This window comes from Triticum aestivum, chromosome 3A (assembly GCF_018294505.1).
Source record: "Triticum aestivum cultivar Chinese Spring chromosome 3A, IWGSC CS RefSeq v2.1, whole genome shotgun sequence".
NCBI lineage: Eukaryota > Viridiplantae > Streptophyta > Magnoliopsida > Poales > Poaceae > Triticum > Triticum aestivum.
This window is the reverse complement of record NC_057800.1, coordinates 10,489,468-10,513,595: the sequence shown is the minus strand read 5'-3', so window position 1 is coordinate 10,513,595 and position 24,128 is coordinate 10,489,468. Positions and strand designations below refer to the sequence as shown.

The 24,128-nt window shown below is 44.9% G+C and overlaps 2 protein-coding genes across 2 annotated transcripts; both read right to left on the bottom strand.

Annotated features, from left to right (window-relative positions):
* Positions 1-4,996: 4,996 nt before the first annotated feature.
* LOC123056589 (uncharacterized) lies at positions 4,997-11,017 on the bottom strand. Its single transcript, XM_044479938.1, has 4 exons — positions 10,838-11,017; positions 10,361-10,629; positions 9,100-9,231; positions 4,997-5,305 (listed from the first exon to the last, which is right to left on the bottom strand). Exons 1-4 carry the CDS (start codon positions 11,015-11,017, stop codon positions 5,290-5,292), a joined length of 597 nt encoding a protein of 198 aa, XP_044335873.1. The 3' UTR covers positions 4,997-5,289.
* Positions 11,018-11,931: 914 nt separating this feature from the next.
* LOC123059804 (SNF2 domain-containing protein ENL1) lies at positions 11,932-16,256 on the bottom strand. The gene is made up of 15 exons (XM_044482310.1): positions 16,053-16,256; positions 15,692-15,822; positions 15,515-15,569; positions 15,114-15,350; positions 14,934-14,989; positions 14,714-14,804; positions 14,065-14,202; positions 13,911-13,982; positions 13,431-13,652; positions 13,264-13,335; positions 12,665-12,781; positions 12,484-12,602; positions 12,302-12,413; positions 12,138-12,206; positions 11,932-12,030 (listed from the first exon to the last, which is right to left on the bottom strand). Exons 1-15 carry the CDS (start codon positions 16,254-16,256, stop codon positions 11,932-11,934), a joined length of 1,794 nt encoding a protein of 597 aa, XP_044338245.1.
* Between the last annotated feature and the right edge of the window lie 7,872 nt (positions 16,257-24,128).

Here is a 24,128-nt window from a genome sequence, read left to right as displayed (position 1 = left end):
CTCACTTCGGGCACGCCGAAGCACCCCGGATGGGTGCTCTACAAATGCGAAAACGACAGGGTACGTGCACTTGCGGTAGCTCGTTCCATAGCTCATTCTTTAGTTCAATTGCGGCAGCTCACTTCGAGCTTGCTCAATGTTTTGTGTAGAACGATGGATGCTCATTTTGGTTTTGGGAAGGCCGATACATTGATTTGTTGATAGAAATAAACTTAATAGATGTTAGTGCACTCCTTAGTAAAATCGAAGGCAATGATGCGGCTGCATGTGCAACTAGAGGGGAAGCAACGTCTACTTCTTTGGAACCAAAGATGAAGAATGAAGAAAGCAAGATCAAGAATCCGCAGATCAACAATGAGTGCATGGAGAAGATATTGCTTCAACTAGTGGGAGCAGTTATGGAAGTTGGAAATCTTCTGAAATGCATATTTGTGATTCTTGTTTTCTTTGATTTTGCTATTCTAGCCAAGATTTGGTGATATATTTTGTATCTAATGTTGTTGCAAAAGCAAAGAAAAGCATTATGCTAGATCAATTTAAGTTGCAAATCTAAGTTATGCGGGCCGGGAGAAGTTGTGCCAGATCAGAACCCGCAGAAGCCGACCCGTAAAGAAGCATATTCCGTGAATATACTTTTTACGGGTCCATTATACGGGGTCTGCATCTGTGCCAGCCCGCGCCGGCCCGCAAAAGCCGTTTTGCGCGAACTGCAAACGCGTTTTGCGAGCCGGCGAGATGCGGGGTCTGCTAAAATTACTCTTATAACATCGATAATGTTCGGGTTCGCACCAACCAGGGTTCGCTCGCTGCTTCTGTATATACAATAGCAAATAAACATAATAGTACCACCTTACGTCAACCTCTGTTTGCATGTTCTATGGTGACGAGCAGTAGGCTTTGAATTAAACTAGAGGCACGGGCGTGGCGCGCCTCCTGAGACGGAGATGTGTGTACAGCTTGTAAGCATAATAAGATGAGATAAGCATAATAAGATGAGATAAGCAGCTTGTAAGAATTAAAATATTATATTTTTACTTAGTTGGAGGAGAAAGAAAAAAAGATAGAAGAGAAGTGGACTCTTGAATAGTAGCCGGCTACAGCACGAGCCCCAAAGACAATTTGTGAGGTTGTAAGTTGAACCAACAATTCATACAGTAAGACACATTTAAAATAGATTATTGTACATTCCGGCTATAGATTAGTTGTAGATGATATGATAGCTTCTTATAACTAATAGTTGGCTTTACTATTAACCATTATATTTCTTCCACAGTTGCTCGTATACAGTATGAGCCAAAACACTAACAATTGTGCTACTGTAGGACACAATTCATACAGTAGCTTTGTATGAATTGTGTCCTACACATACAATTTCTTCGACAACTATTTGATGAATTGTCAGAGCTAAAAGAGTTTTCCCTTCTTCTTTCAAGCAATGGATTCTAATTTGGAGTACATATACGAGCACTACGTTGAGTCGTTCGATGACTCGTCCGACTGCACGAATAAGATGACGATAATGCAGGCGGCCCTTGAAGACGCGGAGCGTGCAAAGGAGCATGTTCTCAATTTCAAGGGTCCTTGAGTGCGCAACCGCAACAATGCATGTCATCCACAATCTCTCACATACTCTCGTAAGCATATCATACAGATTTCCCTACACTATGATAAATGAGCATGTCATCCACAATCAAGCAGCAAGCCTACACTTCTATTCACATATATCATCAGATTCTACAAGCATATCATTGGATTCTACACTAAGCATATTATCGGACGGCGAGGAGAGGCGAGGTCTGGAGGTGGCAGCGGCGGCGGATCGAGAGACCGGTGAAAAGGATAAAAGAGGGTGAGATGTATAGGTTTTTTGACTGAGTCGGAGGAGGGTAAAGTTAGGGCCACGCCATAGCTAAGTTCGGCCCAAAAGAAAAGAAAAACATAGATACACAAATGGCGTGCCCACAATTTCCAACGCCAGCAATAATGACATAAAGCTGGCGTACGAAATATGCCAACGACATAATTATTTATAAAAAGAACAATGTCGAAGTTGATTGTAAATGACGCACCGCCAACTAAAATTGTGGCTAGCCGTTTCTCAACTAGTATTAGGGCAGCTATTGAAGATGATCTAGCATCTCCATCAAGCAAAGATGAAAAAATACCAAGACTTAAAAATATTGTTCACACTTTTAGCCCAAAAAGGCTGGAAAAGCACACATAAATTTGAATGAGACCGAAAAGCTTTTGGCAGCTTCCTGAATTTTGCTACCTAAGACCCATATTTGGGTTATCTCTTGCATGCTACCAAAAACACCAAAAAGAAACGAAGCGCCAACCCTAACCCTGCTCGGTAAAGTTTCACCATCGTCGCGTGGGCCCATCCCGCATTTGCGCCAGTCGATTCTGGCCACCGAGCCACCCAAGCCTCGTCGTTGCCCAACCCCGCCGCTCGGAGACTCCGGCGACTAGTTGACGACGCCGCCACCCTATTTCAGTCGTCCATCGCGGGATATGCGCTCCCCTCCAACCCCACCGTCTGCCCTCAAAGCTACCCACCGACATACCTCGATCTCGTGTCGCCGCTTGCCCTCAAGCTCCGCCACCATCACGCCCAATTTCGGCGGCGTCCCAATCAGCATCCCGCCGCCCGTCCGTCATCGGATCCGTCTTCTAGCCACGCGACAACGCCGTTCCCCAAGCTCTGGCTGGTCGTTTGCAACGCTCGAGGTCCGCCGTCGCAGCCGCCTTCGGGTCTGGTCGCCACACGTCGATTCCGCCCCCATCCAGCCGATTCCAGCCTATTGTTTTTCTCCCGCCGCAACGCACGGCCATGTTTGCTATTTGCTAGTAAAATGAAAAACGAGAGTCGTGATATGGGGGCACGTGGCGCCCTGGGGAGACGGTGGATTGGCGCTGAAAAATCCGTCGGTTGAGGGGAATAATTCCCCCCTTTAACAATAACAATGTTTTTTTGGGAATCAATAACAATGGGTTTATAATATTCCAGGAGACTTACTGTTGAAGATGCTTTGATTTGGACACAGCTGTCCACCCCAGGACGCAACGTGCCGCACGCTAACGCAACGGGAGAAGAAACCTACGGAAACGGAGTCCACCACCCCCACCCCGCCCCCACCCACCCTCCCTTTGCCAGCTTTGCTTTGGGAAGGCTCAACTCAAGCCCATTGATGCTCATCATCACCACTCGCTAGCACCGCCACCGATCCAAATCCTTCCACAACCCTCTCTGCTCCGCTCCGCCCCACCCACCTCCCAATCCCCATTGCATCTCGCCTCGCTGCCCGGGAGCGCCGGAGAGAGCGCGCGCGCGGGCGCGGGCGCGTCCGCCGCGATGGTGGGGAACGACGGGATCAACAGCTACCTGGAGGCCATCCTCGACGCTGGGGGCGCCTTGCCATACACATATATGTTGCTTGACCTTTGTGGTTTTGATGCTCCTTCAGTCTTGAGAATAATCTTGTTCTTTCACTCGGCTATGTGTTCAATGAAATAATTAACTGCTTTAGCTAGTAATTATGTTCTCAGACTTTTAATGTAATCACCAAAGGTCACGTATCAACATTCCAGTTTTACATCATGTTGTTTAATTATTTGCCATCTTGAATTATTTAATACAGATTGAAGGAGAGGAAGCCTCCCGCTCATCGAAGAAACATCTTGAGTGTGAGAAGGCCCGTCGAGATGCTGCTGCTGATTTGTCCGAGGACCTATCTGACGGAGAAAAAGGAGAACATATTAATGAATCATCTATTCACGCTGAGAGTACAAGGGGACACATGCCAAGGATAGGGTCAACTGATGCTATTGATGTTTGGGCAAATCAGCACAAAGATAAAAAACTGTACATAGTGCTAATAAGGTATGGCTCTAATTTTGTTCTAGGGATCATATTGATCACATCCTATGTGTTTGCTTTTAGAAAGTTCAGTTATAGCGGTTTCAAATAGACACCTTTTGGTGAAGTAGGAATGATCAGAGTGACAGGTCAATGCATTATGAGTTTATGACTGTTTAAACATAGTTACCTGATTGCTCCAAATACTGTGGAGCTCCAATCCACAAAAGAGCGATTCGTGAAAGAGTAGATGGTATCTAGTGGATATGAATACACCCACTGTGCAGAGGTCATTGGTTTCCATGAAATTTTAATGGTTTAGATGCACGTGGGCCTTGCAATTTTGTTGTGTCTACCTATGGATCTGGTTTTGTCAATGTGCACAAAGTATATCCACTACACGCTGGATTGATATAGTAGCCAAGTCTCATTCATAGTCCTTGCCTTTGCACCTAAGCATGCACAGGGAGCTCAAAGAGGAGTGACGTCACATCCGTTTGTATGGCACATGCACGCGTCCTCGTCATGGGGCCCCTTGGACTTGATTTTAGGTTTTCATAATGTTAGTAGCCCATGGAAGAGTCGCTATTGATTTTTCTAGAACTACATGAACATTGTTTACATGGATGATTTTATTTTGGCATCTTCTATCGTTGTGCAGCATTCATGGTCTTATACGTGGCGAGAATATGGAGCTTGGGCATGATTCAGATACAGGTAGCTAGGTACTTGCGTCTCCCTCATTTTCATGTTTGCGTGCTTGATGTTAGCTTCATATCTCTACACAATTCTTGCATTCCTGGTGGGTTAGCTTGTTGTTTATCTTGTTGCTAGTTGCCTACATAGTACTTACAGGTTGGTCTATATGCCATTGATGCTTGAGTTCAGCTAACTGGTTCCATAACCTGCAGGTCAAATATGTTGTAGAGCTTGCTAGGGCGTTAGGTGAAACACCTGGAGTATATAGAGTGGATCTGCTGACAAGGCAGATTTCTGCACCTGATGTTGATTGGAGTTATGGGGAACCTACAGAGATGCTGATATCAACCGGTGTTATGAAGCCCGGATTAGAAAAACCAGAAGCCACCCAAACCTTACTAGCCAAGGATATAAATAAGCTAGTAAGCACAGTCTTGATGCAGAAATACAATACAATACTTAGGGTAATAACACACAAGGTTGAGGCGGAAGGCCCAACATTATTACAAAGCAACATCAACACACATAGCTGGTGAACATGGGACAGTGGTATAGTTGGGTTTACACACCAAGCCATAGCATACAAGTCAAGCTTTTAAGGCATAAGCTTAACTAATCTAATGCATATCGGAAGCCTCAATATAGGGGAAACAAGGCAGACTCCAAAGCCACAGGAGCCACTAACTGTGAATACTCCTACACATCGGACTCGCTAGCCAGCATCCGAAGGTTCATCCACACCCGCACCTGGCCAAATCAACAAGCTGGGTGAGTACGTTGAATGTACTTGTAATAATTTATGAACAAAAGACATACTTGCAAGTTAGCCCACACAAGTATAATATGGTACATAATAGGAGAAGACGCATATCAACATAGTTTACCATAAAATTTATATGGTCACAGGCTACTCATATTCATATGCAATGATGCCATGTCATGGAAGATACCCTAGTCATGCTTAGAACAGAAAATACGTACCCTAGTCATGCTTACTACCCTAGGAAAGCAAACACATATGCAAACACCATATCCAATGTTCAAAACATGCTTGCCTTGATCAAAAGAAGTAGAAGGTGACTCTGGAAAATCTTCAAAAAGGTTTCCTTCTCCTTTTTCTATAAAGCAAAAAGGTAAAGGACCACATAAAATCCAAAACAGCACATAAAAGTACTCAGAAAATATACAAAATAAATACTACTATAAAGTACATGAAAAATAAAAATTAACAGAAAAAGAATCACTCAAAAAGGAGTTTAAATGAGCAATTTATGAATCGGAGAAGTCTTTACCTAATAATAAAGCACGGATTGAGTCTGTCGGGTTCACCGTCGCGTCCTTTTTACATAAAGGTCCCTGTGGTTTTTAGTAATCAACCCGTAGTCCCTTTGTAAGTGGATCTGGAAATCCATGTAGTTTGTATATTCAACCCGCGGTCCTTAGAAAATGTATCACATGCAATCCCCTTCATCCCCTCCCCACGCACGAGTGGGCGCACCCCCGTCGCCGGCGGCAGCGCTGCCGCCTTCCTCGGCCGAATTCCATGCCAGTTCAAACACGTTCATCTTTGTTAATGGGCTGACCAACACGTTCTTATCTCCTCCTCTATCTCACTAGAAAGAACAAGCCGACATCCACGGATCCTCCAAAGAAGCGCTCAGCACCGTCGAGGTCCATGTCCTGCTGTTGTGCCGTTCAACGCCGGCGGGAGTTCGTGATGGTGTGGCGCCACCAGACGGCGGCAAAGAGTTTGCCTGACGAGCAGCGGTGGCGGGCACCGGGCAGCCAGCAGCCATTGATACAGATCTCGCCGCCTCTTTTCTTCATCACCTTCAAGGAAACAAGATTAACATCCACCAATGCACTGACACATCGATCCATGTTCCTCGATAGTGTGCTCTGCCCTCTGCTCCCTGCAACCTCTCGCTGCCGCAAGCCTCGGCAGGGGCCGCGTCTCCCCCACTGCCCCCGCGCATCTTGACGAATCTGCTGGCGGCGGCCGCAGTTTACTTGCGTTCTGGAGCTACTTGAGTGCGACGACGACTAATGCCATGTCGGGGGGGGGGGGGGCTTGACCTTTGACCTTGAGTGGCTTTCTCTTCTCCACTACCCTCCTGCTCATCGACGCTACCTGCTTTCCGTCGCCTCTCTGCTGTGACCTGATGGTGTACATGCCAGATCCGTGCTCGCCGGTGGTTAGTTGCTCCGACAAGCCAGAAGACCATGCCAGGAACATCCATCCAGCAGTGAGGAGGAGCGCACATCCAGTGTGGTCAGGGGCACGCATACAGGCTGAAAGAGTTGGGATAAGATGCCTCCCCTTCCTCCAAAGTTTGTTGAGTTAGAACAGTTCTCTATTAGAGTCGTTGCTATCTATCCGTCAGTTAAGTTTCTGCCACTCACCTCTATATCCACCATGTTGATTTGCTGCAGATAGATGTGATGGTGAGGGTCGTCGTTTGACGTGCTGGCCGAGTCATGATAGGACTAAGTTGTGAGGCCATCGCTGCTAGGTGATGACTTGGATGGGGTTGATCAGGAAACGAGAGACACGGGTTACCTAGGTTTGGCTCCTCATGGGGGAGGTAAAAGGCTACTCCTGCTTGATTGATATTGATGATGATGATCTCGGATAGCTACCAATGACTCGAGAACTTCTAGCCTTGGTTGTCTCTCAACCTGTCCTTTGGACGCCCCAGGAACCCACTTTATATAATAGCCGGGTCCTTGGGGTTTACAATAGGTTTTCGGGTTCTACACATAGTTGGAGTCCTACTCTAAGTCTTGTAAACCTTTTGTGTCTTGCAAGTTAAGTGGACTCCTTCTGGTGTTGGGACTCCGGGTCTTGTCGGGTCCACTCTTCATAGGCCAGGTCTTGATCTTCCTAGCCGGATTCCTTCCAGGCTCCTAGCCCAAGGAGACCCTGCCCATATGGCGCCCTGGATGACCCGGTCATGGGCCTTCTAGTCTAGCCAGGTCATGTCTTGGACTGCCGGGTGTAGCCGTGGGTAATTCCCCCGATAGTCGCCTTATATAGTCTGAAGCGAGATGAACGGTGAACTCGTCTCACGGCATAGTGAGCATAGGAGGTTGAGGGAAAGGGAGCGGGGAAGGCGATGTCTGCATGTATCAGGGGAGTAGACTCAACCTCCCTATGGGATACCTGGGTATTCATGACGTTGAGGTTAAGAATAATGCCCTCCTCGGTACGTGGTTGTTTAAGCTGTTGACGGAAGATGACGTATGGAAAACCCTCCTAAGGAGAAAACATGTATGCTCAAAGCAGTGTCCCAAGTATATTGGAAGCCTGGGGACTCACACTATGGGCTGGTCTAATGGCTACGAAGAAATATTTTCTTTGCTATGGATCCTTCTCTGTGAAAATGGCATGGAGATTAGATTCTGGGAGGAGAAGTGGCTAAGTAATTTCACTTTCCGGGAACAATATCCAGCTCTATATAATATTGTTCAATACAAGGGTGATACTATCGCCATGGTTCTGGAATCCTCCGAATGTGATGTTCAGATAAGATTTAATAGACCCCAAACTTGCATCATGGAATGATTTGATAAATCGCCTCGCGATGGTACATTTATCACGTGGAATCGATGAATTTCGGTGGAATCTAAACACGAGTGGTGAATTCTCGGTAGATTCAATGTATAGAGAGTTGATCCAATCTGATGTGTCAGTTGATAATAATAAGAAGAAGATCTGGAAGATGAAGATACCGCTTAAGAATAAAATCTTTATGTGGTATCTTCGTCGAGGAGTCATTATTATTAAAGATAACCTTATTAAGAGGAATTAGCATGGAAGTATGCAATGTGTCTTTTGTCATCACGACGAAACAATAAAACACTTGTTCTTCCATTGTAAATTAGCTTGTTCTATATGATCAATCATCCAAATAACTTCTGGCATGTATCCTCCATGTAGTGTTGCTAACATTTTTGACAACTCGTTACATGGGATCGATCACAAGTTTAGAATTCTTATCAGGATGGGAGTGCTTGTCGTTATTTGGTCGCTTTGGATATGTAAATGATAAGATTTTCAACAAAAAAACAAGTTCTCTTATGCAGGTTATCTACTGATGTACCGGTACGCTCTGTTTATGGTCGTCTCTACAACATGTGGACAATCCTTCAGTTTAGGCGTGTACATGCTTGTAGCAAACGGCAAGGGATAGTTTTACCCAACATGGATGGAAACATGATCTTACGATTGGCCCTCCTTCAGTTTAGGCATCATACAGACTCATGTTTTCTTGTATTTCGCCTTTGTTTTTGTTTTTTTAGCTTGGACTTGGTTTGGTTGTGTGCATCTCAGTTTTGTAGAGGCTAGGTATAATGCTTAAACCATTAAGTAATAAAGTGTCCTTTATCAAAAAGAGTTCGTATAAGAACTAAATTAGAATATCACACAAAATAAAAGAAACAATAGAAAGGCAAAAATAGCCCTGAAAACTTTTCTTTGAAGAGGAAAAGAAGAAAGTAAAATAACACTCCAAAAATGGGGCGTTACAAACACTACTGACCTGGCCGGTGCATGATCATTCTCATTCAAAGTTGGCAGCACTTCTGTCTTCGAAAACAGAAGGCTGTGATGGCTCACGCCGGCTATTCCTTGCTGCTCCAGAAAATCTAGGTGCTCCCTCAGTGACTCATCCCTAGACGGAAGATACAGTACATGGAAACATATTATGACCAGGGAAACAAAATTAATTAACACAGGGAAACAAAATTAATTAACATGGAATTGTCAGTGAACTATTGATATATCAGGGATCATGTCAAGAAGCTCCCTAACCAGCTAGCAAATTCAATCCGAAACTAGCAGATGTTCGATTTCTGTTTAATACGCCATTTCTGTTTCAGAAAAACTGAAACTGCAGGACCGAAAACTCGCTCCCGTGCTGCTCCCGCAGCTGCACCGGGGCGCCCAAATCCAGCCACCGGGGGCCTCCCCTCGCCGCCGCCGGAAGGCATCGCCGGGCAAAGCCCGGGCTGCGGCGGTAGCGTCAGCTGTTTTGGAGGACTCGGCTGCAAGCTTCAATGGCAGGGCTCCGGCCAAGGTGTGGTGGGGCTAGTTCTCCCCTGAGGCGGACATGGGCTAGCATCATCGGCTGCTACCGGCGGAGGTGCGGAGGCTAGCATCATGGGCCTCCCCGCGCCACCGTCAGAGGTAGCCGCCAGGCTGGTTTCGTCTTGGCCGGGCTGCTGGTGGTGGTGCGCGAGTGCTGTCCGGAGAACATCGCAGCTTCGTTGCTAATGGCTCCTCCGAGCGCCGCGCACGGTGGGCTGCTCACTTCAGCGACAGGCGGGGCAGTGCGGTGACTGCTCTTGGTGGTGGTTAGCAGCGAGTAGGGTAGATCAGGGCTGACGCTGATGCTCGGATCATGCGCGGACGGCCTCGTATGCACGCAGCGTGGCTCCAAGGCAATGTTTGGTGAATTCATCACACTGTTTGCCTTGGTGCTCGTCGCCCTGGATCGGGAAGTGCGGCGCCGATCTGGCGGATGCGAGCTTCTGATCTAGTGGCGGCTACACTTCGCGGGGGCTCAGGGTGGACACGGTCCGATCCCTGACCGAACCCAGGTTAGGACCGGCCGGCGGCGGACCGGACCGAAGCACGTGGAGGTCCCCTTTTCGGGCACCGCACCGGACACCCAAAAGCTCGGTCTGGACCAACGGACCGAGCAACCACCTCCAGCGGCGAGGTGGTAACCATGGCGCGACGAGAGAGGGCTCAGGGCTCTGATCAGAAAGGGGAGCAGAGGGGAAGGGGTGGTGGCTCACCGCGAACCCAACGGAGGCGTCGGGGAGGCCTGGAAGGCAGCGAAGGCGACGCAATCGACGACGAAAGACGGCGGCCGGAGTCGGGGAAGGAGGATGATGGCGACGGCTTTCGAGCGAATCCGGCCGATTCGCTGCGTGGGGAAGGAGATCTCATGATGGCGGAGCTTCTTGACATGGCGCTTAGTTGCGGGGAGGCCGATGGCCGTGTCGGCGAGGAGCTGTGCGCTGGACGACGGTGGCGGCGGCGCGGGTGCGTACGTGCGTGCGTTTTTTTAAGCGCCTGATGTGTTAGTGCGTGCGGGCTAGGTCAAAAACTCGACCCTAGGAGGCTAGGATGGGCTGGGCCATGTACATGCGATTCAGCAAATGCAAAAAAAAAAATGTTTCCGTCCGACCGAGCGGACCGAGCCGGATGCTGTAACGGGCCTAATTACACAGCTCGGACTGGTCGATTTTTGTAGCGGGCCGGGACCGTACCGTCCGGTCCTTCACGGGCCATGAGCGGCCGCAAAGACCGCTCGCCACGTCTAGCCTGAGCGGGGGCCATGTTGATCTCCCTTTCGTTCTCCAGCTTCGACCATGTCGGCCCCTGGGCAGGCTGGCATGGGGCAGAGCTCTCTCCGTGGAGTTGGTAGTCGACGGTGGTGTTTTCGCCATCCGTGTTGGTCCTTCGGGTGGATTGTGGTGGCCACACAAAGGTCTTTGTGAGGGTTCCTCGCTCTAGACCCGGTTGTTGACTTTGGTGGGGAGATGCAAACTATGGACGATGGCTTGACGCAGAGGGATGGTTGTGTAGCGGCTGCAGTACGCATCATATGTTGCTGCTATGATCGTGGAAAAATGGTGGCGACAACACATAAGTGACGTCAATCATGGTGCTACTTGAGCACCCGGTCTCGAGTTCTGGGGTGAAAGCCTACGTCCGTCCGTGTTGGTTATTCCTGGTAATGGCAATATTTTTATGTCGTTACCTTGTTGAAGGGATTGCTCGGATATGCTCGGACTGGTTTTTTAGAGTAAAAACCTAGATTCTGGCCTTGGATGGTTGGATCTGGTGATGGTGGCGCTTGAGCGTCGCTCCCTTCCTGAAGGCATTGCTATTGAAGAACATCATCGTCTGTGGGGTGTCATGAGATGGTTGGTGTGGATATAGTCATTATTGTAGTTTGCCTATCTCGGATCTGATTGATATGAGTTTTTTTTCTTCGCCTAAGCATAGCTTTGGTCTTATATGACTTTGCTATTTGCAGGCGTATTTTTTATATGCGTGTGTTGGTGTTGATTGTGTGCATCCTAACTACGCAGAAGCTAGGTCTGTGCTCATTGTGTTTGTATCCTTTCGATGTTGCAATTTGAGCCAATAAAATCTACCCTTTATCGAAAAATCTGCATGTCAAAATGTTTAAAGAAGTCCAAGGGGGACCTCGAGATTTTGATGTGTATGTTTACCCAGATAATATAGTAGGTGATGGTTAAAACTAGTTTCAGTTCATATTTACGTTAAATATGTATGGAACATCGAAAAGCAATACTGTTGACATCATCAGATTTAGTCGAACAAAACAATTGTCTTACATGTCAAGCTGCTGTTCATGCTCTGTTTGCAATTGCTTCTGCGTGGAGGAAACATCGAAACCTTGTGCTGGCAGACTGAGAAGCTCCTGAATGTCCTGAAGATACATACACATGTGATATTATCAGCCATTGTTTATATCTAGTAGGACATCATGCAATCCATGAATGATGAGCAACAATGTAATCAGGATCACTATGTTACCCTCTGGTTGAAGTAGCGTGTTTGTTCTTTCTGCTCAGTCGCTGTCCTAAACAAACCCCACTTGAAAATCTGGAAAAAATAATTATTCAACTCAAGGAACTTCAAGCTTCAGATATCATATAAAAAATAATGTCTGAGTAAAAAATGTCGGATCATATTCAAACCTGCGTTCTATATATCTTTTCTTCGATGGTTCCAGCCGTCATCAAGCGGTATACAATCACATCTTTTGTCTGTCCTATTCGATAGGCACGATCGACACTTTGATTGTCAATACTGAAAAAGAAGATTGTGTTACGCAGTAAAAGAACTTGTATCTCATAAAACCAAAAGAAAGTTGGGGTACCTTGGATTCCAATCAGGACCAACTACTATGACACGATCTGCCTTGGTGAGTGTAAGTCCAAGACCACCGACTTTGGTAGTCAGTAAAAATATTTGAGTTCCAAAATCCTCTTGGAAACCCTGGAGATGCAATTGCATAAAATTAAAGCAACATATCATATATAATTGAGTCCATGGCACACCACGGCATAAGAATATTGTGAAATGGGAACAAGAACCTTCACAATCCTTTCCCTTGCTGAAATCTTGGTGGTACCATCGATGCGAAAAAACCTGTAGCCCTTTAATGATATAGCTTCCTGTTGCAATAATCGAATGTTACAACACAGAATGTAGGTAAGCATCCACATTTAAGAAATGATGATTATAGACATACTCATCCAGAATTACATTTAAATTGAAGAGCACAACAATTTTCCTCCAAATGATCCAAAGATGACTTTAGCGGTTTAGCCACATTTAGTTTATGTTCTTTTATGCACTTGATATACTTTTTTTCTAAAAGAAATATGGCAGAAGATCAAAGATGACAAACACCACAGTCCACGGGTCATGTTGTCATACCATTTTTATCCCAACGAATTGTAATTTTGGTTTTAAAATATATATATACACTAAGAGAAATCTGCCATTCACTCAATCAGCATTGTTTATCATGTATATTAATAAACAAAAGCAACAAATGATATATAAAATTAACTCCGCTTTTTATTACAGCATATCAAAACACAGCATGAGCTACATGCAAATTATGATAACTGACATATTCACAAGAACTGACCTGAACAATGTTTAGCATTTTGCGAGTCTGAGAAAAAATTAGAACATGATGTCCCTCTTCAAGAAGATTTTTCTACAACATCAGGCACTAGCCACATTTAGTTTAAATAAACAAATATGGAGTACATTTCTGACAACTCATATGAGCATGCATCAAAGAATGTTTACCAACAAGGACATGATGAAAGATAATTTGCATGAGACTTCCAGCTGGCCAACTTGCAGTGCATCATCATCATAACCAGCAACGTTCAAGGCCATGTTTTTGAGCCTCGCCATATCATGACCATTTAATTTTCCATCCATATCTTCCATGCCTTCCAAGGTGCCCTCAGCAGCAACTTTTTTCAATATCAGTGGGTCTGGGTGATCACATATGTTCTTCAATATCTGTTGAAGAACAACAACAAAAATGAAACAAGCAGAATTTCACAAAAAGAACATTTACATCAAAAGCAATTATAAAGTAGGCCATATAATTAACAAACACATCCTGTGATATAAATATATGCTCTTTCCATTTAATTTTTGGGTGTAATCTGATAGAGAAAACATCAGTAGAAAGGTATATTTTCGTACGAATATGGGTATATTCGTGGACAGTAAACAACATCAGTGAGAAGAAATGGGTTTTAAGCCGATACTTACAGTGATGTCCAGCAAGCGAGGTCGCATTTTATTAAATATATGACTGTTCAGAAAACCTTCATATAGTTTCCTCTGCACACAAAGAAGGCAATTGAAACATTGTCATCTGCCAATTACTCAACCAGTTTCTCATCAATGACACAAAAATTTGTACCTGGTAATCTGTTAATTTCAGCCAGATGATTAGCTCATTTTTCTTAGGAAGCGTATTCTCATTTGTCAAGCTAGTAGCAAAGTACACTTCATCTTTCATACGACGCAAGAAATAAGGCTTTATCAGTTCTCTTAATTCCTGTGACGTATCAAACAAGAAAACAGAAAGTGTGACTGGTTTAGTATGACCCGTTTCAAATAATAATTCAGAAAAATAGATAACATTTCTAGAACGAAATGTAGCAAGCTGAGATGGCTTGATATAAGTGCACGACTTTCTATCTCATAGCTTCAACTAAATGCGGACGTTAAGTTAGTAAGGAATTTTAATGCAGTTTATAGACATTGCTTGTTCGCATGTCAATTTCAGAGATGAATGTACTACTTTGCTAATGTACTGTGAATGTGCAATATGTGTAATACAAAACTGAGTTGATGTCCAACTTGAAATATCTGAATAAAATGGTAATAACGAAATGTACTGTGAATGTGCATGTTGGAATTTATCGAACACCATGAGATCTTACTGTACTAATATGTTGAACACTGCGTTTTTTGTCATTTCTTGGACAGAAACACAGAAAACAAGAAACAAGGCTTGTGTATCATCTTTCGCTTGGACACAAATACAAAAAAAAAAAGACAATCACCTTGGCTACGTTTGAGCCTATGTGCTTCTCTGGATTGGTGGCATCCTTTTCATTTCCTCGATTGATATAATTTTCATACCTTTCTCTAAACCTGTCATGCATAATTTAGATAAATAAATAGTAGTGGACAATGCAAAATAAATAAAGGAACATCATTATTGCAGGAAAACAATAGAGTAAGTTTTTTATTTTGAGAATAACAATAGAGTAAGTGAATTACTCATCCCTATCACCCAGGACTTCCGGACAACAGAAATAGAAAAGAGCCCACATTTCCTGTAAGAGAATACACATATTTAATTACTTGCATTGGAAAATAATATTTGGGGGGGAGGGGGGGGCATATTAAGCATAAGCATATAGTGGTATTAAATTAGAGTAGGAGTCTTTTAGGTGGTACCTCCAAGTTATTTTGTATAGGTGTTCCACTGATGGCAATCCGATGGACACACGGTATTTCAGATATTCTTTGGAATCTTTGTGTCTTGGGGTTTTTGATTAAATGTGCCTCGTCGAGAACAACATAGTTCCATAAGTTCCCCTCCTCATCGTCACCGACGTCATGGTAGAAGTCACCTCTTATCGTGTTGTAATATTTCCAGACAATGTCATATGTTGTCAATAGGACACCACCCTCCTGTAGAAGACAATAAACATCAGATGCAACTCATAAAAATATCTTGGAAAAACATCATATGCATTCTTTTAAATGGAACTCTGTTCAACCAAATTTAACAGTTACTAGATAAAATGGCAGGATATAAATGACCAGCGGAATTTTATCTAAGGAATTTAATGAACCTTGAATGCGTACTGGAGCTCAGACTTGCGAACATTTACGTCGGGACAAGAGCAGCTGTAAACAGATGGAAAAAAAAAAGAATCAATGAGTCCTGAATAGGTAAGTGGTGCATATGTTTATCCTACTCGCTGATCAAAAGAGATGATATGAATAGGTAGGTGGTGCATATATCCTACTCCCTGATGTTGCTTTCGAGGTCAACAAGTGTAAGTTCTCTGATCCAGTGAGTCACAAGTGTCTTTGGAACAACAACCAACACTCTCCTGATTAAACCCGAATGGAACAATCCGGCAAGGAAGGCAGAAACCTGCACGGTAAAAGTAAACATTACCAGATAATTAAATTGCAGTACGCTTAAGCGGCGAAGTAGGCGTAATCAATGGTTACAGTCCTGCGATACTACAAAACTGGTAAAGTTATAATCAATCAGATTATTCTGAAGAAAAGCAATCAAATGAACCGAATCGACTGCAACTGAGACTAGAGATTGAGATTGGAATGAAGGGGAATGCAAAATGAGTTAGCTTGGGACCCAACCTGAATGGTCTTCCCCAGCCCCATATCATCCCCGAGAATGCCACCGGTCCCCCTGCAGTGCAGAAACCAAAGCCATCTGAGCCCCTGGAGCTGGAACGGGTAAAGCATCCTGGATATCCTCGCCGGGAGCTTGTAGGGCGGCTTTTCGCTGGTGGAATCCTCCAACTCCCAGTCTCCTGCACTATTTCTTTCAGAGTCTTCCATCTTTTGTCCCGATTGACGCACAGGCATGGGCAAATATATACTACTAGTATAGATGGATCATTTATTAAAAAAAACCTTGTCGCAAATATATAATACTAGATGGATCATTTATTAAAAAAACCTTGTCGCAAATATAATACTGGATGGGTCATTTATTGAAAAAAGCCTTGTAGAATTTGACTCAGGCAGGGAGTCGCGACTTGAGACCACTTTCCGCAAAAAGAAGACTTGTATGAGGAACGAGGGCTAGTAGTCATGTATTGGAAGCAACCTTGACTTTTCGTACCCCAGGTTGCGTGGACGGCCTGAGAAGAGCGCCGGAGAGTTCAGTCATGGATCGGATGTCGTGGATGGGAAATCACTGGCCGTGACTCATTGCTCAACCACATTACTGTATTAATTATTCCATTGCCAATTCAATCGAGCAAGACAACATTGCTCAACCACATTACTGTATTAATTATTCCATTGCCAATTCAATCGAGCAAGACAACAGATTATAACGTTCAACCACATTACTGAACTAATTATTCCGAGAAAATTATATCAACGAGAAGACTATAGATTCTCGCTCAATGATGTGTTAATTATTCCCAGAAAATTAAATCGATGAAGCCTCTGCTGCTGTCTTGTAGTAATAAGTGATTTGAACATAGTACTTCCTTTCTGTTGTTTGGAGCCCGCATGCTGTAAAGGCATCTCCGATGCCCACTCTCAAGCCGCCCGCACACACCTCGACTGTGCCATTCGGACATGTTGTGCCATCCAATGCGGACCTGTATCGGTCCGCCGAGTGGTACGGGCGTGTTTTCTCCCATAAACCGAAGACAGTCGTGGAGGGCTTTGCGGGCGGCTAGACCGCTGCCACGCCTACGTCTAATCGCCCTGCCCCACCCAAACCCCCTCCCTCGCCAGCCCGCACTTCCCGCCCACAATGGTCAGCGCCGCTTCAGAGCGTCAGTGTCACACTCATGCCTGGTCAGAGCGGTCGCGACCACTCACTGGCGCCGGCCGAGAGAGCGCCGGATGCATCGCTTCCCGGTGCACGCGGCTGCTCCGCATTGAAACGACACCATGACCATCTGTTCGTCCGTCTGTCGCCCACATTAATGTCGTGCAGTTGCCGAGGAACCTATTCTGGTGCCACCCGTCCATCCCTTTGCCACCCGTCATTGTCATTCACTTGCTATATAAACTACAGCCCCGACATAGCCGCATTCATCCTCCTCCAGTCCCTTTCTCCTTTTTCGCACCACTCCCACCATCACCTCCTCACGCGCCAAGCTCTCTGGGATGAACTGTCACCGGAGCAGAGAAAGAGATGGCTGCCATTGCTACCGGCTGGCAAGCCGGCAGCCGGCCAGAGGTTGACGACGTCTCAATGGAGAATGCAGCCAAGGACGAGCTGGCGCCGCCCTCTTCGCTGGCACCAACAACGCCGCTGCATTGCATCATGACCATCGGTGAGGCCCGTGCCCGTTACATGCACATTGTGCGGGAGGAGCAATTTCAGGAGGCGCAGGCCGACACAGCCTACAACCTCCAGCTCCTCCAAGAGCACCAACAGGCGGAGGAGCGGCTCAGCGCCGGCAGGGAGATCACGTCGGATGCTGACATGGCAGAGCAGGAGGCGTTGCTCGAGTCGTACCGCTCCACCCGTGAGATTCGCCAGCGTCAGGCGGAACTAAAGGCCGCCTACAAGGAGTTCGACGAAGTGTGGGGCAAGACCGACAACGAGGCAAAGGACATCGCCGGCAGCGTCGAGGCCACACCCCGCTGCCATGACCACGAAGTTGGCACGTCCACGAGCACCACCGATAGCGAGGAAGAGTAGTGCATGGTAGGTCATCGCCGCTCGGGTCCCAAGAAGGCCACCGCTCTTCCCATCCCGTTGATGCCAAGCTTGATGGACTGAACATTTTTGGTCGATTAACCGCATGGCAACGACATGGAGGCGGACAACTTCACTTCCCGGGACTCCGGAGGCGGAGCTGGAGAGCGTCGAGGCGGAAATGGAGAAGGCAAAAAGTCAGTTCCCGGGGCTCATGTGTAACACCCTGATAGTTAAGCGACAAAAAACACACACACTAATGGTGCCATGTCATCGCAATTAATCTTCTAAACCTCACTTTGATCCAAACCGAATTCAAAGTCAAATAAAGTCAAATAATTATTTCTTCAAGCGGTAAAAAAATGTTCGCTGGGTTGTAAATATTCACTAACTAGTTGTAATGAAAGAATCAATATTTTACAAAATATTAAAATGCCCCTTAGCTATTTAAAACTAGTCCAATGGCATTTTATTTAAACCAATTTAATATAAATAAATGTGTAGAACTTTCAAATAAATTGCAACTAATTATATATGACTCAAAATAGTGCCTGCTCAGAAGCAACAAATTTATTTTGCTATTGAAATAAAATAGAAACAGTAAATGAATAAAGAAACAGAAAAAATAAAGAAAAAGAAAAGAAAAAGGGAAATGGTGAAGTGCTACTGTGCACTTCGGCCCAGCTAGCACAGTAGCCAGCCCAGCCCATCTGGCCTCCCTGTCCCCTTCCCCTGTTCACTGCGCCCCCGTGGACGCGGGGCACCCGTCCACGGCGCCGATGGCCACGGGGCGGGCATCCGGCGCCCCCAAGTCGCCGGCACCCACCCCACCACCACCCCCACCCGCGCGCTGCTAGCTGCGATGCGGCCGCTTGCTGCTGCCACCGCCGCCGTGTGCGCGCCGCGCCGCTCCCGACCGAGCCAATCGCCGCGCTCGCCTACCGAGTTGCCGTTGTTTCTGGCCATGGGCGTGCGGTGTGTGTGTGTGTGTGTGTGTGTGTGTGTGTGTGCGCGCGCGTGCGTGTGTGTGCGTTGATAACCCACAAGTATAGGGGATCGCAACAGTTTTCGAGGGTAAAGTATTCAACCCAAATTTATAGATTCGACACAAGGGGAGCCAAAGAATATTTGTAAGTATTAGCAGTTGAGTTGTCAATTCAACCACTCCCGAAGATTAATTATCTACAGCAAGCGATCAGTAGAAAAGTAGTATGATAGTTTTGATAGTAGCAGTAGCAGCAATAATAACGGTAACAGTGTTAGCGGTGATTTTGTAGCAAGTGCAACAGTAACAGTAACAGTAGCAGTAGTAACTTAGCAAGAACAATATAAGATAAATTCGTAGGCATTGGATCGATAATTTGTTAGATGATATTCATCATGTGACAGTCATAACCTAGGGCGATATGGCACTAGCTCCAATTTATAAATATAATGTAGGCGTGTATTCCGTAAATAGTCATACGTGCTTATGGAAAGAACTTGCATGACATCTTTTGTCATACCCTCCCGTGGCAGCGGGATCCTATTGGAAACTAAGGGATATTAAGGCCTCCTTTTAATAGAGAACCGAAACAAAGCATTAACACACGATGAATACATGAACTCCTCAAACTACGGTCATCACCGGGAATGGTCCCGTCTATTGTCACTCCGGAGTTGCCGGATCATAACACGTAGTAGGTGACTATAACTTGCAAGATCGAATCTAGAACATGGATATAATGGTGATAACATAAACGGTTCAGATCTGAAATCATGGCACCCGGACCAAAAGTGACAAGCATTAAGCATGGCAAAGTCATAGCAACATCAATCTCAGAACATAGTGGATACTAGGGATCAAGCCCTAACAAAACTAACTCGATTACATGATGAATCTCATCCAACTCCTCACCGACCAGCGAGCCTACGAAGGAATTACTCACTCCCGGTGGGGAGCATCAGGAATTGGCGATGGAGAAGGGTTGGTGATGACAAGAACGAAGATCCCCCTCTCCGGAGCCCCAAACAGACTCCAGATCGGGCCTCCCGGCGAAGAACAGGAGGTGACAACGGCTCCGTCTCGTGAAATGCGATAATTATTTTTCCCTGTTTTTTCTCCAAAAATAGGATTTTATAGCATAGGTTTCTGGGTCCGCGGGGCCACCATGTGGGGACAACCCACCTGGGCGCGCCTAGAGGGGGGCGCGCCTTGGTGGGTTGTGCCCACCCAGGTGCCCCCCTCTGGTGGTTCTTGGCTCCAGAAATTCTCTTATTTTGCATACAAAATCCTCGCAAAGTTTCGTTCCATTCCGAGAACTTTTATTTCTGCACATAAACAACACCATGGTAGTTCTGCTGAAAACAGCGTCAGTCCGGGGTTAGTTTCATTCAAATCATGCAAATTAGAGTCTAAAACAAGAGGAAAAGTGTTAGAAAAAGTAGATACGTTGGAGACGTATCAACTCCCTAAGCTTAAATCTTTGCTTGTCCTCAAGCAATTCAGTTGATAAACTGAAAGTGAAAAAGTAAAACTTTTATGAACTCTTTTGCTCTTGTTTGCATAAATAAGCTTAAACAGCACCCAGGTTTTCAGCCAATCATTATAACTAACCATGCCAACAATAACTCTTAAAATTGTATTAATTCATATCAATGACATAATCAACTAGCGAGCAATAATAAGATATCTCAAACGGCAACACGTTATCAAAACAACCATGATATAATATGACAATAGTGGTATCTCACTAGCCCTTGATCGCTCTCTGACTATAGCCCCATAAAAGCTCCTGTCTGCTAGGACTACGTCAGTATTTCCCCAAAGAGGAAGGGATGATGCAGCACAGCGACGGTAGGTATTTCCCTTAGTGAAGAAACCAAGGTTATCGAACCAGTAGGAGAACCAGGCAACACAACGTAAACAGCACCTGCACATAGATAACAACACCTCGCAATCCGACATGTTAAAGGGGTTGTCAATCCCTTTCGGGTAAAGATACCAAAAATTTGTAGTAGATTGAAATAATAGATCACAAATAAAATAAAGTGCAGGAAAGTATTTTTGTATTTTTGGTTTAATAGATCTGAATAAAAATGCAAAGAAAAAGTAGATCGCAAGCAAATATATGACGAAGAAGACCCGGGGATCGTAAGTTTCACTAGTGGCTTCTCTCGAGAAAAATAGCAAACGGTGGTAAACAAATTACTGTTGGGCAATTGATAGAACCTCAAATAATTATGATGATATCCAGACAATGATCATTACATAGGCATCACGTCCAAGATTAGTAGACCGACTCCTACCTGCATCTACTACTATTACACTACTATTACTCCACACATCGACCGCTATCTAACATGCATCTAGTGTATTAATTTCATGGAAAAACGGAGTAATGCAATAAGAACGATGACATGATGTAGACAAGATCCATTTATCTATTGCGTAGATATAGATCCCATGTTTTTATCCTTAGTAGCAACGATACATATGTGTCGATTCCCTTTTTGTCACTAGGATCAAGCACCGTAAGATCGAACCCACTATCGGGCACCTCTTCCCATTGCAAAATAAATAAATCAAGTTGGCCAAACAAAACCCAAATACCGGAGAAGAAATACGAGGCTACACTAGTAGAAAAAGGGTCAAATGTGAAGCACATTAGTGCCGGTTTGTAAAAAACCGGCACTAATATGATCAATAGTACCGGTTCGTGGCGGCGATCAATAGTACCGGTTCGTGGCGAACCTTTAGTACCAGTTCATGCCACGAATCGGTACTAAAGAGGCTGTGGCAGCCTGCGGTCAGGCTATGGCCCCACCATCACCATTTAGTGCCGGTTCGTACCATGAACCGGTACTAATGAGGTTATGGCAAGCTGTTCTTAGTCCCACCTCGCTCCCCTAACAAGGCTTTTACCGCCTTAAATATGTTACTTCTCAAACTATCACAAGCACTTGGTCTTCATTGAACTCTATGTGTAGAATTTGTGGCCGCAATATGAGTCTTCACCGGTTTACAAATCGTTGAGGACTCATATTGACAATTCAGATTGTACACAAAAAGATCATTGATGATCAAAGTATTTTTGATGTATAAGATCATATTGACAATTCAGACTATAAAGAAATATAAGATCATGATCTAAATGCTCCTATATTTTTTGCGTTCAGTATGCACCATTCAAAGCGACGCCATCAACTTTCAACCATTTATGCCTTCATTTGCTATTTTTCATGCATTTAATGATTTGTTTTGGGAACTAAATGACCTGGAAATTGAAAAGCACTACAAATGAACTCTGAAAAAGTTGAAACTTGGCATCGTATCATTATTTTACCCACATATCATATTCAAAAAAGTAGAGAGGGTTACGGCAAAAACTAGATGCACTTCGTTTGCAAACTGGACAATATCTTTCGAAGTATTCGGGTTTCTGGCGAAATTAAACTCATCTGTTACAAAGGCATTTCATTTTTTTAAACTTATTACAACTCCAGACTTTTTGTGCATTCAGTATGCACCATTCAACTGCTAGGCGGGAGGAGCTCTTTAGTACCGGTTCCAACTGCTAGGCGGGAGGAGCTCTTTAGTACCGGTTCATGGCGAACCTTTAGCACCGGTTCGTGCCACGAACTGGTACTAATAAGGTTGTGTCAGGTAAGGCTAGGGCCCCACGAGCACCTTTAGTACCGGTTTATGGCATGAACCAGTTCTACAGTTTCTTAGTAAGTTGTTTTTTAGTCCCACCTCGCGAAGAGAGAGGGACTAGGAGTGGTTTATAAGCCCTGAGTGCAGAGACGATGAAGAAGAGGCTCAATGCTCACATTGCTTAGCTTCAAGCTTTGAGGAATATGGTAGACTGCACGGAGCTATGTGCAGTGCAGTTTACACTATTCCGAAAGGCTTGAAGCTAATTAATGAGCATTGCACCTCTTTTTTATTTTTAATAACTTATTACAACTCCGGACTTCTTCTGTTATGACAAAAACTAGTTGCACTTCGGCATTTCATTTTTTTAAACTTTGGTTATAACTCCAGACTTTGACCATCAAGTTTTAACTATCAACTTGGCATGGTATATAAAAATAAATGAATAGAAGAAAATAAATAAAGCAGAAAAGAAAAAATAGCAGAAAAGAAAAAAAAACTATAGCAGAAAAGAAAAAAACTATATAAAAAACTACTCAGAAATAAATAGAAGAAAATAAATATAGGAGAAAAGAAAAAAACTACTCAGAAATAAATAGAAGAAAAAATAAAGTAGAAAAGAAAAAAACTATATTTGCTATTTTTCATTCGTTTACTGATTTGTTTAGAGAGCCAAATGACCGTGAAATTGAAAATCAGTACAAAATGAACTCTGAAAATGTTGAATTTTGGCAAACTAGATAAAAATACTCACAAATAAATAGAAGAAAATAAATATAACAGAAAAGAAAAAACTATACAAAAAACTACGCATAAATAAATAGAAGAAAATAAAGCAGAAAAGAAAAAAACTATAAAAAAATTGGGGCGCTGCCCTGTGGGCCTGCTAGGCCACGAGCGTGCAATTACAGGCCCTAAAGGCCCAACAGACTCACAGGGCAGCGCGCAGAAGTTAGGCCCAGAAGCCTGCTATATAGAGGAGTTCAAAGAGGCAGCCGCGGCTGGGTTTATAAACCAGTGCGGCTGCCCTTCGCCCGGCGAGGTGGGACTAAACTTTATGCACCGCGGGTGGCAGCGCAAGGCCTTTAGTACCGGTTGGTGGCTCCAACCGGTACTAAAGGTCATGCCTTTAGTACCGGTTGATGGCCCCAACCGGTACTAAAGGCCAACGGTTCCCGCCGCTTGGCCTGGCGAAAATAGGCCTTTAGTACCGGTTGGGGCCACCAACCGGTACTAAAGGCCCATCCTATATATATAGCACTTACGAAATTTTCAGTTTCATCCCCCACTTCGTCTCTCCAACCGCGCGCGCCGCTCGATCCCGTCGCCGTCGTGTCGCCGCCCGTCGCCCGTCGTCGTCGCTGCCCCGAACGCCGCCGCCGTCTGTCGTCGTCGCCCGTCGCCC

Bases quoted from the DNA above. Each gene is read 5' to 3' on its own strand.
- LOC123056589 (XM_044479938.1), bottom strand. From the start codon at position 11,017: ATGGCGAAAACACCACCGTCGACTACCAACTCCACGGAGAGAGCTCTG. The intron at 10,630-10,837 runs GTACGGTCCCGG...GGCGCTTAAAAA, and splicing joins GGCCCGTGAAGGACCGGACG to AACGCACGCACGTACGCACC. The intron at 9,232-10,360 runs GTGAGCCACCAC...TCTTCCGTCTAG, and splicing joins ACGCCTCCGTTGGGTTCGCG to GGATGAGTCACTGAGGGAGC.
- LOC123059804 (XM_044482310.1), bottom strand. From the start codon at position 16,256: ATGGAAGACTCTGAAAGAAATAGTGCAGGAGACTGGGAGTTGGAGGAT. The intron at 14,805-14,933 runs GTAATTCACTTA...TATGCATGACAG, and splicing joins GTCCTGGGTGATAGGGATGA to GTTTAGAGAAAGGTATGAAA. The intron at 12,031-12,137 runs GTAACATAGTGA...ATGTATCTTCAG, and splicing joins CACGCTACTTCAACCAGAGG to GACATTCAGGAGCTTCTCAG.